At 37.5% G+C, this 14,872-nt stretch overlaps 1 protein-coding gene across 8 annotated transcripts in view; it reads right to left on the bottom strand.

The window, feature by feature from the left end:
• Positions 1-14,872, bottom strand: part of ARHGEF25 (Rho guanine nucleotide exchange factor 25) — an 82,295-nt gene that overhangs the window by 671 nt on the left and 66,752 nt on the right. For 5 of the 8 annotated variants that reach the window (XM_087925438.1, XM_087925437.1, XM_026713795.2 and 2 more), the window contains 5 exons: positions 14,437-14,514; positions 13,426-13,620; positions 12,491-12,671; positions 6,658-6,878; positions 4,947-5,051 (listed from right to left, as the gene is read on the bottom strand). In XM_087925438.1, the coding sequence (XP_087781564.1) occupies positions 4,947-5,051; positions 6,658-6,878; positions 12,491-12,671; positions 13,426-13,620; positions 14,437-14,514 (780 nt within the window). Of the gene's footprint in view, positions 1-4,935; positions 5,052-6,657; positions 6,879-12,490; positions 12,672-13,425; positions 13,621-14,436; positions 14,515-14,872 lie in introns of all 8 variants that reach the window. The other 3 variants (XM_087925436.1, XM_087925435.1, XM_087925439.1) reach the window with 1 other exon arrangement.

Raw genomic sequence — 14,872 nt, forward strand, 5'->3', positions numbered from 1 at the left:
TATGCACAATTTCATTCTATTAGAGCATGTGAACTATATTTTTATATCAAGAGCCGTGGTGGCGCAGTGGTTAGAATATAATATTGCAGGCTGACTTTGCCCACTGCCAGGAGTTCTATCATGGCTGGCTCAGGGTTGACTCAGCCAAGGTTGGTAAAATGGGGTCCCAGATTGTTGGGGATAATAGGCTGCTATTGTAATACGTTCAGAAAGAGGTATAAAGCACTATGAAACAGTATATAAATCTAAGTTCTATCTGGCCTGCCAGGTTCAGGACTATCCAATATTTTGTCTCCTGAAAACATATTTCTAGAACATGAAATATCAACATTTGTTTCCATTCTCAAAAATAAGGTTTGATACAATTATTTTAAAATGAAAATTAAATTATTTTTATAGCATGTTATCTAAGCATATTTCCTCTATATGTTTAATTGGTTCACGATTTACCTTCTGTCAACTAATTGGACAATAATCATCCTACTTGCAATGATCTACACTTTTCTATCAGCCGCTTTCCCAGAGTAAGAAATGTATCAGCAGCAGTGTCTTCAATATTTACTACACCAATTGTCCAAAAGACAAGGGGACAATTGTAGGCAATTGTAGGCATCACTGCAAGTGGAACCTAAGTCTCTTGAATCTCTTAAACACACAATAAATCCTCTGTAAACCCAAAAGATGATATAGTGATCAAGAACATCAAACTCAGAGAAGAGAAATCCTCTCTTAGCCATGTAGTCTCTTAGGCCTTAGGTGAAAGTATTTTTCCTTAACACCACTCATAGGATTGTTGCATGAATAATAATGACTAGATCAGCGGTCACCAACCAGTGGGCCGCGAGAAAATTTTGGTAGGCAGCAGAGAAATCTCTCCCCCTGAGCACCCCCCCAAAGCAATTAATCCAGGCTGCACAGAAACATAAGCCTGCGCCGCCCACATGGCCCACAGGAACCCTCCCCGCCCACTCACTCCTTACCTGGCAAACTTGCCTGCTAAATTGCTATTTTTCCTTTTTCTGACCATCAACTGTTCGGGATATTTAGATTAGCTAGGAAGCAGGAAATGGTTGGATTTCTTACTTTCTAGCTAGTCTTTAGATCTTCGGCTCTGCTTTTAAGCACAGCCGAACCTCCCTTAGGATTGAAAGTTCTATTATTCAGTGCAGAGTCACAGCAAGCAAATTTTATGTGACAGACTCAGGTAGCTGATTGTAGATAGATAGATGACTGAATGATTCTGTGAGCAACTCAATCTGCCTGCCTGCTTTGCCTGTTTTGGGGTAAAAGTTGCTCTTTTTTAAAATAAAAAAATTCAATATTTACATACATGGTGTGTTGTGAGTTAATTTTGTGAGTTTGCTTGCAAGCCAATTTTATGTGACCAACTGAGCTAGCCGATGGCAGATAGATAGATCTCTGAATGAATCTGTGATTCTGTGTGCAACTCAATCTGCCTGCCTGCTTTGCCTGACTTTGGGTAAAAGTTGCTCTTTTTTATGAAAAATTCAATATTTATATAAATATTTATAATATTTACATACAAGCCATGCCCAGCCAGTCACATGACCACCAAGCCACACCCACAAATTAGGCCACACCCACAGAACCAGTTAGTGGTCCCTGGGATTTAAAATTATGAGTTTGGTGGTCCCTGAGGTCCAAAAGGTTGGTGACCCCTGGACTAGATAGCAACAAACATTTATACTACCTCAGGGGTGCGATTCAAATTTTTTTTAACAACCAGTTCTGTGGGTGTGGCTTAGTTGGTGGGCATGACTTGGTGGTCATATGACTGGGTGGAGGTAGCTTGGTGGTCATGTTATTGGCTGGGCATGGCCAACTCAATATCACTCACATCGAGGCACGCATCTCCTCGCCTGGCCTCTCATGACTGTGGGGATGCTGCAACAGTCGTAAGTGTGAAAAATGGTCATAAGTCACTTTTTTCAGTGCCATTGTAACTTTGAATGGTCACTCCACACAAGCAAAGTACCAGCAAAGGAGGGGAAAAAAACTTCAGAGAAGTTCCAGAGATAGGAAGTCCTGCCAAGAATGTAATAAGGGTTAACCGAGAGGCAGTTTCTGTAAGCAACACCAGAATATTTCCTTCCTGCCTTCTTTACAGGATTAGGCCAGTAATTTCTTCTAACAACCAGTTCTCCGAACTGCTTAAAATGCTAATAACCAGTTCTTGCGAATAGGTGCGAACGTGTAGAATCCCACCACTGTACTACCGCCAGTTCCTCAACAAAAAGGAGTGAAATAAAGAAATAACTGGGTATCACTTCCCTGACAAAAAATGTGCAAAATATATGTAAATAATAATATGTAGGGATTCCATTTCACTTTACATATATATAACAGAGAGAAATGGTGGGTATCAGAAGCCCAAGTGATAAGCTACTTATAAGCTGCTTCTTATGTTACCTACATTTGCATAATCAACCCATCTTACTCCCTTTTCTCCCTCTCCTCTTACCCCCAAATCACTACAATTTAATCCTACATCAGTCTGGCTATTCTATGGACCTGATGAAATGAGCCACAGGTCACAAAAGCTTACACTTTTTAATAACATTTGTTAGTCAAAACACATCATTGACTAACAAACATTCATTTAGTCACTGTTCGAAGTTAGAACGGTATTGAAAAAAGTGACTTATGCTGTTTTTCACACTTACAACCATTGTAGCATCCCCATAGTCACATGATCAAAATTCAGATGCTTGACAACTGGGCTCATATTTATGACAGTTGCAGTGTCCTGAGGACACGTGATCACTGTTTGCGACTTCTGATAAGCAAAGTCAATGGAGAAGCCAGATTCTCTTTACAACCATGTTACTATCTTAATAACTGCAGGGATTCACTTAACCATGCTGGCAAAAGAAAGGTAAAATGGGGCAAAACTCCCTAAACAATTGTCTCCCTTAGAAATATTGAGCTTAGTTGTAGTTGTACATCAAGGACTACCTGTATTCTTCCATTTACAAAATAAAACTGAGATTTATCTAGTTGTTCTTGAGCAGCTCTTGATAATGGAAGCTCTTGTCCTCACTCAGTGCGTTTATCCATCAGTTATACTTTGACTTTCTTCTGATCTTTGGCACATTATATAGTCCACCCTAGCATGATGTTGTACTTTCATGCATTCAAATGGATTGTATATATGAAATTAGACTGATCAGCATGATAGAGTTCATTAAGCTCATTATCTTATGACCACCAGGAAGGGCCCTTCGTTTGTCCACAAAAAGTTGCATTCTGATGAAACATGAATGCTCTCTGGTTTGTGGTTATGTGTGAGAATGCAGACAAACCCAGAATCTTGCACTTCCTGCAGAACTGAAATAGCATTCGCCATTTCTGATTGGGGAAATGGCTATTTTTATGGAATCATTTTCTATGAATAATGATAAACCTAAAGGGATTAAAAGATGAGATATGTAAAAGCAACAGACAGTACCTGGGCCATTTCTTTTCTCTGCTGTTCTCCGCCCCCCTTCTAAACAACAATAATTTTCAAGACAACTAAATATGTAAGAATTGCTTCTGCTGTAAACCATCAGGAGACTGGTCTGCTAACTCTATTTTTAAAATATCAAACCAACCATAATTTTCCTGATCAAAATAACACTAAAAACTAACAGAGGACAAGATATTCAGGTATTAAGTGGTATATAATTCTAAGTGCTATAGCTATTAATCTATCTCATTTACTAGGAATGTTATTTCTTATGAATCTGTCCACTCATGAGTCTCCCACCTGATAAAGTTCAGCTGCACACTTCCATCAACAGAATTTGGTTCATTTGTCTAATTGCATTTCTATTTTCTATGAAGTCAGATTATGATAAATAACATTTTTCATTATCACGTCGTAATAGAATGGCAAGGACTTGATTAAAGACTCTGACACTCTGTCTCCCTTTCTTCCAACTTTTTTCTTCTCTGCTTTCCTGGCATGGGGAGTACAGACAAATTAATTATTTGTACACAGGTGCACTTTCTACAATACACATTGTGTATTGGCAGATAGAGAAGCTACTTCTATAGAATATATCCTCAACTTCTGGTCATTAAAACCACAGGAGGATTTCATGCAGTTTCTTTCCTCTCATTTACCTGTAATTTTCTTTAGTTGGGTGTGTGTGTAAAAATATGGGAAGGCATTATACATTATAGTTTGTCTACGACTATGTTTGTCTATAGACATAGTTTGTCTATAGTTTGTCTATTTTGTATATAAAAATTTCTTAGACACAGCTGTCTCATTTCATACACAGTCATCCATTCTGGACAAAAGAATCAGAATCTGGTAACACCTATTCCATGACAAGATTGATAAAAACCAGGTTATAAAATAGAAGATAAAGAGGATCTCTGTGTGTAAACTGGGCAAAGTGAGCAAAGGGTGTGTATGTGTGCACGTGTGTGTGAGTGAGTGCACATAACATGCAATGTTTTTTCTATTCTATAGCTAATTACTTTATTTGCTCCTGTTTGCCTGCTATTTCTCCCTTTATCTTTTTCACATTGGGAGCTCTTCCTAGACTTAAAACAGTTTTGGCAGTTACCTGATTATATAACCCTTTTGCTTATATTGGTTGCCAAAATTGTACTGATCAACAACATGCTGAAACTGAGAAACTGCATTTAAGCTTTGATTCAATTGTTTATCGTTGCCGTCTGCAGTGATTGTGCTTACCAAGATCGCAAAAGGGGAGGGGAAAGGTTCTTTACAATTACCCTCTCCCAAAACAAAACCCTGGTAACATGCCAAAGGCCAAGGACCAGTGAGTATGTACAGTATGTGTATGTGCATGCATGCAAGTAGAAATCTCCAGCAAAAAGGGAAAGGAAACAACTAATTTTGGAGAGAAAGTTAACAGAACCAGAATAATCTGATCATTGTGATTATTCTGAACTCACCAAGAACTCACCAATTGCTGGGTTTCTTGCTGAGGGACACTGGAGAGCTGCATGTCAGGCTGCTCAGAAGGTATGTGAGAGGATTCAGGCCCTGGAGAGCTTTGGCTGTGAGATGGCTGTAAATGAAAGGTGGGATGAAGAGAGAAAATTTGAAGAGAACCATAGTACAGAGAAGCAAACCAGAAGCTGAGCATTTTGGGGATGAGTGCACCATTTAGCATTGACTGGATGTAAGAAATTATCCTTAAAAGGACATGATGGTTTCAATGCTGAAGACATGTTGTACCATTCATAGCTTCACTGAAGTCATCACTAATTTAGCACATATTTCGATCTCTCTCAAAATGAGAAGAGTGGATTCCTTTAATCTAATGGAATCAACTCATCTCCCAGATTAAAAAAAAGCTTGCAAGTCTCTCCCTTCTAATGTGCCTATATACATAGCTACATAAATTTAATATAAGCATGCAAATTTAATAAATAAATAAATAGAAGAATCAAATAGATGTTGAAAAAGATATTCCACTAACAGCAGCCAAATGATCAATGATCAGTAAACACATAATAATCATTGTCTTAATGGCCTCATAATAAATGCATCTGGTTTTTCTACATTGATTAATATCCTCTAAAATTACCTTTTCTCAATCTTTCTTGCCTAACAGTCTGCTGGGTAAATCAACACTTTGATATATATTCTCGCAAATATTTTTTTTCTTGTACATTCAGTGGGTGATACTAAATAATAATAATTGTTTAGTAGCAATAGCAGACAATATATTCCCTTCCTACCTGCCCTGTTCTAGTTTTTCTGATATCTCTGCCTCAAGGATGGACCAAGCCCAAAAAAATTGGGTTGCTTGGGGCATGGATTTCATTCATTCATTCATTCATCAATTTTTCCTATTTCTCAACTGACCATCTTGGGAGACCATGGAAACCCATTCTGTTCATCTGAATAGCCTCTCCTTATCAAAAGAAAGAAATCATCTCCTCCCAGATGAGCTGGAGCAGAGTTAAGAAGTCCTATTCTAGGTCTTCCTCCACCCAATTTCCTTTTCATTTGACCATGACTCCATCTTCTCCAACTTTCAACATTTGAGCAGTTATGATCCTTAGACAGAATAACATATATGCTGTACATACACTTGGCATGGGCTCAGGGTCCTTTGACTGTACTAATAAGTTGTTCAAATAAAATGATGTATGGTAGATAAATATATTAGCATTTATTTTCAATATTTACATGGTAGCTTTCAGTATAATTATTTCCAGGATAGTTTAGTTAGGAAAGAGCAACATATTAAGTAAATGGCCCAAATTGCTCATTATTTGTTGAGCTGCTCTATTAAAAGATGGCCAATAACCTTCTCTCTCTCCCACCTCTTTTTTTCCACATCAATAATGGAAATTTTACAAAGCGGCATTGATTAGGAATGGAGCAAGAAATTGTTTTGTCTTTACGGCAACTGGTTCACAACATATTTCAAGCAACAGACAGGATAGAATTATCTTAATCATGAATTGCTGTTTTTATATACAGTAATGGTTATTTCAGGCATTCACATTCTAAGTAGGCTCAGAGCTACTGTTTAATTAAATCAAATGACTGCATTGGATGTTAAGCTTTCTTCTCCAAAGTAGAAAATCTGTGTCAGCCACACGCACCGAATTGCTATACTATCTGAGGTGGGAGCCTGACTGATGCTTTTCTTGCCTTACCTCGACAGAGGGGAGGGGCTCAGGTGGGGCAGGACCAGGAAGATAAAGGGAAGGCAGAGAGGCATTGTGGGCCTGGAGGCTGGATCCCTTGTTCTGGTCCATGGAGGTCGAGGAAGAGGGCCGGGTTGAGCCACCTGTCAGTGAGTGGTGCAGAGCCCCCGTTCGTCCTAGACTGTGGGTTTTGCTCTCCCGACGCTGGTACTCTATGGGTGACTGCAGTGCTGGGAGGGGAAAAAAACAATAGGAAGAAACTTTGAACTATGGGGTCAACCTGGTTAACAAAAATAATGCACATGCCAAAAAAGGAATTGTATGATATTCACTGAGAATAACAAGAAACCATTTCTGAACCAAGAGGTAATTTCATTGAGTAAAAGGATTACGTGATGATTTGCCTGTCTGAATTAGCCATCACAGATTAGCCTTACCTGAGGTCTAACATCATCTACTGATTCCTCCCATGACTGAAGTACTGAGGTGGCTGCTGGAGAAGATGGAAAACTTGATCTTAACATCATTTTTGAATGATCACTTTGTAAATTGCTCAGAGTCACTTAGGTGAGATGGGTGATGTAGAAATTTGATAAATAAAATAAAATCTTTAAGAAAGATTTTTAAGATACTTTAAAAATAGATTTCTTGTTGCTGGCACATTCAATGAGATTGGGTTTATGAGTGAATTTTGGGTATAAATATAGTTTAAAATGTCATTGCACTGAACCCAAAATAACAGAATTCTCAAAAATCTATTCGGATTTGTGTTGGTTTCCTCATCCCCTTTCTTCTTCTTCAGTTTCCCCTCTTCTTTGACAAGATGGAAAGTGTCTGTAGCTTTGTCAGCTGTTTCCCCAAATAGGAATGCTGAGTTCTACCACTTTCAATACCTTGTGAAAAGTTAGATGATCTACCAACCAGAATTATTCTCAAAGCCAAGGTCGCACCACTGCATTCTCCTATGTTGCCTTCAAATCCTGTCATCTTTTCTTTTCTTTTCTACCTTAGCAACAATTTCAGTTTTTATTTCATGTCATTAATTGACATCACCCAAAGAAACAATTTCCTTTGGAGCAAAGGCAATGCTTTTTTTTTCCAACTCAAGGATTATCCAAATTCTTCCTTTTTCAAACCATTTTACCCCTTTCTGTAGAAATGGCTTTGATCTTTTTTTCCAATTACAACTATAGCTTGCTGGTTTGCCTTTTCAGCATGGTGTTCTATTTTCTTAACAGCAGAAATTGTTGAGCATAATGTTTTTCTTCTCCTGCCTCAGCCAAAGCTTTTATTAATACCTCTGCTATTGGATTAGGTCTGCATGTTCTGCAGAAACTAAAACCACAAGTATTTCTCCCCCCACCCCAAGTATCCAGTTGACAGCTACTCTTTTCTTAACAACAGTTTTTTCCTCAGTTTCAGTTTTAAAAATTGATTCCTCTAGACAACCTACGTTTTCCTCAGCTTCAGCCCATGTTCTGAATCAGGAATACAATGATCAAGAATATAGTTATTCAAACTAATCCTGTTGCCTCCTGGTTAAGGATTTGTACTGGGACCCATGATATCCCTTCCTACTTTATAATAAATGGTACAAACTGATGCTGTACAGCGTTATAGTTCTTTCAAGCAACCCTTCTTCTTCTCCTCTCCATTCACTGAGAGACTTGTTACTGGTGATACAAAAGGGTTTTAGCTTCCTAATTTGCCTGTCAATACAGATATTTTTTTCTATCCACTAATTTGGTACATAAAACAGGCAAGGAGGCAGCTATGGTTTATCATTTCCTCAAATTATGATTCTCTTCTTTGTCAATCTCATAACATTTAATAATTAAAAGCCCATATTGGCATACTTCTTCAATTTTACCATTCCACCCCCCATTTTTGGCCAGTATGGATTACCTAAAATAATAGTCTTCAGATGATCCTTTTTTTAGTCACAGTTATAACCCGCCCACTATGGAACTCTTCTGCAACTATTGTGTATTTAAAGTAGTTGTTGAAAAAAGTGTAAACCTCTTGTATATAATTGGTTTAAAGACATTGAAAGCAGCTTATTCTTCAGAAAATTTGTTCTATATCTCTGCCAGCTCCCCTCAAATCAAACACACTGTGAATATCATGAAGTTTTTGTTTCTTAAATTCCATTAAAAACTGAGAGAAAGATGTATGGATACATGATGAAACCTAATGGTATCTTTCAGTTGAAGTTTAACCTGCAATATTTCTTTTTCATAATGGTGAGCCTATATAGCTCAATGACATTTGATTTTTTTTATTCTTTTCTCTTTTTTTTCATCGTTTATTTCCTCAGCGTCTTCTGTTCCCTGAAAATATTTATAAATATTTCATTTCTTTAACTGCTCTTTTTTAGTCAGTAACAGTCTGATATCTCTCATGCTGATTTTATAATATAAGATCCATTTGTCCTCACATTTTTTTAAAAAAAATAGCTTTGTTTATTGTCCAGGATCTGGAATTAATTTTTGTTAAATCAAAAAGCCATGGTAGCGCAGTGATTAGAATGTAACATTGAAGGCTAACTCTGTCCGCAGCCAAAGTCCAATTCTCACTGGCTCAAGGTTGACTCCGCCTTCCATCCTTCCAAGGTAAAATGAGGACCCAGATTGTTGGGGGCAATATGCTGACTCTGTAAACTGCTTAGAGACAGCTGGAAAGCACTGTGAAGCGCTATATAAGTCTAAATGCTATTGCTATCAATTTTCTTCTTTTTTCTACGCACAGTATTTTCTCTGTTGTTTCTAATTTTCTGTGCTATCCTTTAAAACCATTTTTTCTCAGATTTTCTTGATTCCCACCTCACTTTTTCTTAAAACTTTTTAGTCAGATAAATTGATTTGACAGTATACAAGTTGAATAAATAAATAAACTCCTTTGGGGATCTATATTATACCACTGTGATTTCATACACTGAGATCAGATTCATTTGATTAGAAGTGGCAAATTTAATCTGGAAAAAAAAATGTAGCTTAAACACTTGCTATCACCAATCCAAAATAATAGCGATTTATTATACTTAAATGATCTCATCAACTATTTTCATGACAGTGTAATATTTAGGGAAGTGCTGTTATATTCTGCCTCTCATTTATACAGAAGGCCAATTTTTATAAACAATTGGAATGTTTATATCGTATGACCAAAAAGATTTATAAACAATTTATTAAAATATACATTGTTTTGGGGAAGAAGAGCAGGCTGTTTCTACAGGCCTTGAAATAGACGTAATATCAAGTCTTTGTAGGATTTGTCACTGGTTATGAATTGTTCGTAGGTCTATGATTTTTTGCTTCTTTATCATTGTTCTTGCTGTTAAAAGTTGTCAGTTGCCTATTGTCTTTGGATTCAGGTAACTTCCAAATTTTAAAATTAAAGTAAATGTTTCAAGTGAAAAAAAATGGAAGTATTGAAAAAGCAACATAAGCAAACTTGCAGGTTTTGCCTTCACATTCCTTGTAATGAGTAGAAGGCCTCCACTTGGGATTCTGGAGCTCCCTTCCTTCAAATGTGTTTTGTGTTGTGTTTGATCTACACAAATCAAAGCACCCCCTTGTGAGACATGTTTGTTGCTTCTTTGTTCAATTTCATTAAGACCGGATCTTATTAGAATGGAAATTATAGACGAATTGACAAGTGGGAATCACATCTTTGAATAACACAAACCTTCCTAGGAGTAAAAAAATCAGCATGCAGGCACCAAGCTGAGAACTGTTGCCCTGGTTCCTTTCCTATTAGAAGGAGTCCCTGAGAAATAAGTCCATTTTCTGCCTACAAGGATCAATCTAGGTATTACTCTGGCAAAGAATATATAATATTGAGCATATATATATTTTCGTAGATTTTCACGGGTACAGGTATGCAGGTCTTCGTGTGTTTGGGTCTTTTCCCGAACAAAAAACAAAAAACGGCTGCTAAGCCTGACACACAAGATTACAAAGAATTCAATACACAAGCCTGAGGATGGCAGATGAGATTCTGCAGAAACGCCGCTATAATAAAAGCACAAATATTAAGATGTGGGAAAATACCTGAAGAAACCTAAATACCATACATATAAATACCCGCAAAAACATAAGAAAACAAATATATATATACTGCTTGATTGTCAAGCAGAACACAGCAAACTCCAAGACCAATAAACACAGACCAAGACTCCCAACCAATCAGGATGAAGAAAAAACTATTCTAACACAGGAGGCTAGCACCAAATTTAAAACAGAAACTGCTGTGAAAGCCTGACTCACAGACGAACACAATACAGAAGCCTAATGATGGCAGATGAGATTCTGCCGAAACGTTGCTACAACTTTAAAAGCACAACTATAATGACATGGGAAAATACCCAAACAAAGCTGAATACCATACATGTAAGTACCCGCGAAAACTTAAGACATATACATATATATACATATATATACATATACATATATATACATATATATATATATATATACATATATATATATATACATACATATACATACATATACATATACATACATACATACATACATACATATATATATATATATATATATATATATATATATATATATATATATATATTTGTTTTCTGAGGTTTTGGTATTTGTATGTGGATCTTTGGTTGTTGGGTTTTTCCCGCGTAAGATTCAAAGTGTCTAGGCAGCGTTTCGATGAAGTCTCATTCATCATCATCAGGTCTCTGTCTTTGGCTCTTGCTTTTCAGAGTGATGAATCATCACATCACTCTGAAAAGCAGAGCCAAAGACAGAGACCTGATGATGATGAATGAGACTTCATCGAAACGTTGCCTAGACACTTTGAATCTACTGCTGGAAAAACCCGAACAACTAAAGATCCATATATATATATATATATATATGTTTTCTCAAGTTTTTGCAGGTACTTACATGTATGGCATTCAGCTTTGTTCGGGTATTTTCCCACGTCACTGTAGTTGTGCTGCCATCATCAGGCTTCTGTGTGTGTGTGTGTGTGTATGGTGTGTGTGTGTATGGTGTGTGTGTGTGTGTGTGTGTGTGTGTGTGTGTGTGTGTGTGTATGTATGGTATTCAGCTTTGTTCGGGTATTTTCCCACGTCATTACAGTTGTGCTTTTAAAGTTGTAGCAACATTTCAGCAGAAACGTTGCTACAATATATATATATATATATTCAAGATTCAAGAATAACAAAAAGCAAAATAATTAACAAGAGGGAAATTAAACAGTTCTTTCACTGATGAAACAATACCTGGATCAAAAATATAAGGCTCTTCAGTCTGTTCTTGAAAACCTCCAGTGATGAAGTACCCACAACTTCTGATGGCAAGCTGTTCCACTGGTTAATTGTTTTCACTGTTAGGAATTTTCTCTTTAATTCCAGGTTGCTTCTCTCCTTGATTAGTTTCCATCCATTGTTTCTTATCCTGTCCTCTGGTGCTTTGGAAAATAACTTGACCCTCTCCTCTTTGTGGCAGCTTCTCAAATACTGGAATACTGCTATCATATCCCTCTCAATCCTTTTCTCTAGACTAGCCAAACCCAAATCCTGCAACCCTTTTTCATATGTTTTAGTCTCCGGGCCTTTAATCCAAACTACATCAAATTCTATAAAAGCCAAAACGTATTATTTTAAAGCCTCTAATTCAAATTACAATTTGCAAATGTTCTTCTTAACTATGAATGATTGTTTCTCATACTTCTAAAATGCAGTATGGAAATGTGATGTAAGAAATACTGAAGCCCTGCAGGAAGGTTGGGCAAAGTTTAAAAGGCAATTTCTGATAGGATGATTTGAATGGCCAAAGTTAGTAGGTAGCTATGATTTTACTCCTACCATTAAGGAAGTCACGTTGGGTCTCCAAGATGAGGTTGATGTCAGTCACCCAGGCCTGGGCAATTTCTGGTGTTGCTGCCTGCAGTACATAACGGACGGTGCCCCGTTCTGCGCCACGAGAGATCAGTGCAAATTTGCAGGGATCATTGTCCACACAAGGCTCCAGGCCCAAACTGCTTACCTGCAAGGGAAATTGATGGTGGATCAACCTAGTGTTGTGACTGCAACTGAGACAGATTATACACTTGATTAAATAAATAAAGATAATAAAGTGAAATTGGCCCAAGCATAATCCAGACTACATGAAAATGGTATCTTTTCCTAAGCAATGTAAAAAAACAAGAAAATTACATGAATAAAATAGAGAGTAAGATATTCAACCATCAAGCAAATACAAACTTTTACTTATTTTTGAGAGTAGATTTAGACTTAGCTTATTCCAATTCATAAAACATAAAACATGTGCCATACAGTGATATATTGCAAGGGTTTAAAGTACTGTATTACAACCCCAGTTTCATTATCTTTTTAGTTTTTGGCTGCCCATACAGAAATTGTATGGCTTTCTGGTTATACAATTATATCCTGATGCAAACAGAAGTTACATTCATTGATTGGCATAAGGCATGGAAATCAAACAAATATTAATGTTTTCCCCATTAGATTTGCAGCATAAAAAATTCCTTAGGTTCTTTATTTTTTGTTGCCCACATATTCTCAAATTGCAGCTATAAGTCCAGAATCCAGACATCTGCATATATCAAGGAAAATATCAAATTTACTATGTGGTATTATGGTATACAAATGCACAAGGCCCCTGCAGAAAGATGGGGCATCCAGCTTTGGATATGAAACATTTCCATTGTAAATTCCCTTATGAGTAAGTGCCAGATGCTTATATGTATCTCAATTCCCCACTGTTAACTCTGGAATACCTTGATGCTGCTCTTAAAGGCATATGTTGGGGCAGCATAGGGACCACGCCTTCGCTCCAAGGTCTCACTTAGGATGACAATTTGCTCAAAGAGAAAGATGCGACGCTCACGAGCCCGGGCCAGGATCCCGCCTGCCTGCTCTATCACCCAAAAAGTGTTCTGCTGCAGCAGCTTCCCTTGTGAAGTCAGCTTCCCCTACAGAAAAAAAAAAGTAAGCTGCAATTTATCCAATTGTCTAAACGGCATAAAATTACCTTACTATGAGAACTTAGTGTTAGTAGGATCTAGCACACCCTTATAATGCTGCTCTATGTCGAAGGTTCTTTCCCATCAAAATGGTAGCTTTCCCTGTCAGTAATTTTCTAAAATGTAGCTTGGGAGAGCATTCAGATAACAAATAACAGATAATCAGAGTTGGAAGGGGCCCTGTAGGTCATCTAGTCCAACCCCCTGCCCAAGCGGGAGACCCTACACCATTTCTGACAAATGGCAGTCCAATCTCTTCTTGAAAGTCTCAACTGATGGCGCTCCCACAACTTCCGAGGGCAAGCTGTTCCATTGGTTGATTGTTCTCACTGTCAGAAAGTTTCTCCTTATTTCCAGGTTAAATCTCTCCTTGTTCATTCACATATGCCACTATAGTTAATGTGGTAGTTTCAACAACTGCATCATCAGACATTTCAAAACATCTATCTTAAATCTTCTTTGGCCAAAATGTCTCTAAATCTTGCCCTCACCTCCCACTCTCCCACCTCCCAGTAATATCTCATATTTAAAGCTCACATTCCCAAGTCAATCTAAATTGAAGTTGAGATCCTTCAGAAATAAACAATTAAGACCCTTCATTGAAGATTGTACAACCTTCCTATCACTGTAAGACTGAAGTGATGATAGAGGTCAGGGAGGGTGTAAAAAGAGAATAGTTTCAATGCTGTCTACCATACTGAGCCAGCTAATCAGAAAAAATCAGAGCTAAGAATCTCCAACCAGACATTGATCCTCAGAATTTACCTCAAAGCCTTGAAGACGTCCCACATTCATCATGTCATTGCAACGTTTGGGAACAAAGCACATAACGTCTACAGCTTTCTGAAAATCAAATGTGGAGAATGAAGCTAGAAAAATATGTACTGGATTCTCCAAGCCCAATTGCCACTGGATATATCAATTTCAGGGCTCATAAGTGAAGTATACTAAAGCTGTTAACCTTTTATTCTTCATCTTAAACTACAAAGGCGAGGGTAAACTGAGGGGAGGCGGAATCACAAAGTAAGATTTGGTAGTCATACAGAAGACTTCACCGGCCTGAGATCTGAAGATACAGTGTATCAAATGTACAATAACTGACATGGGATGTGGATTGCCCATCTGCCAATTTTCCCACAACTGTCAATCTTGTAAATGCTGGGTGGTATTCCAACCGACCCATATGACTGCAATTCTTCAT

This window comes from Pseudonaja textilis, chromosome 2 (genome assembly GCF_049901715.1).
Source record: "Pseudonaja textilis isolate UNSWEBS1 chromosome 2, rPseTex1.2, whole genome shotgun sequence".
Classification (NCBI taxonomy): Eukaryota; Metazoa; Chordata; class Lepidosauria; order Squamata; family Elapidae; genus Pseudonaja; species Pseudonaja textilis.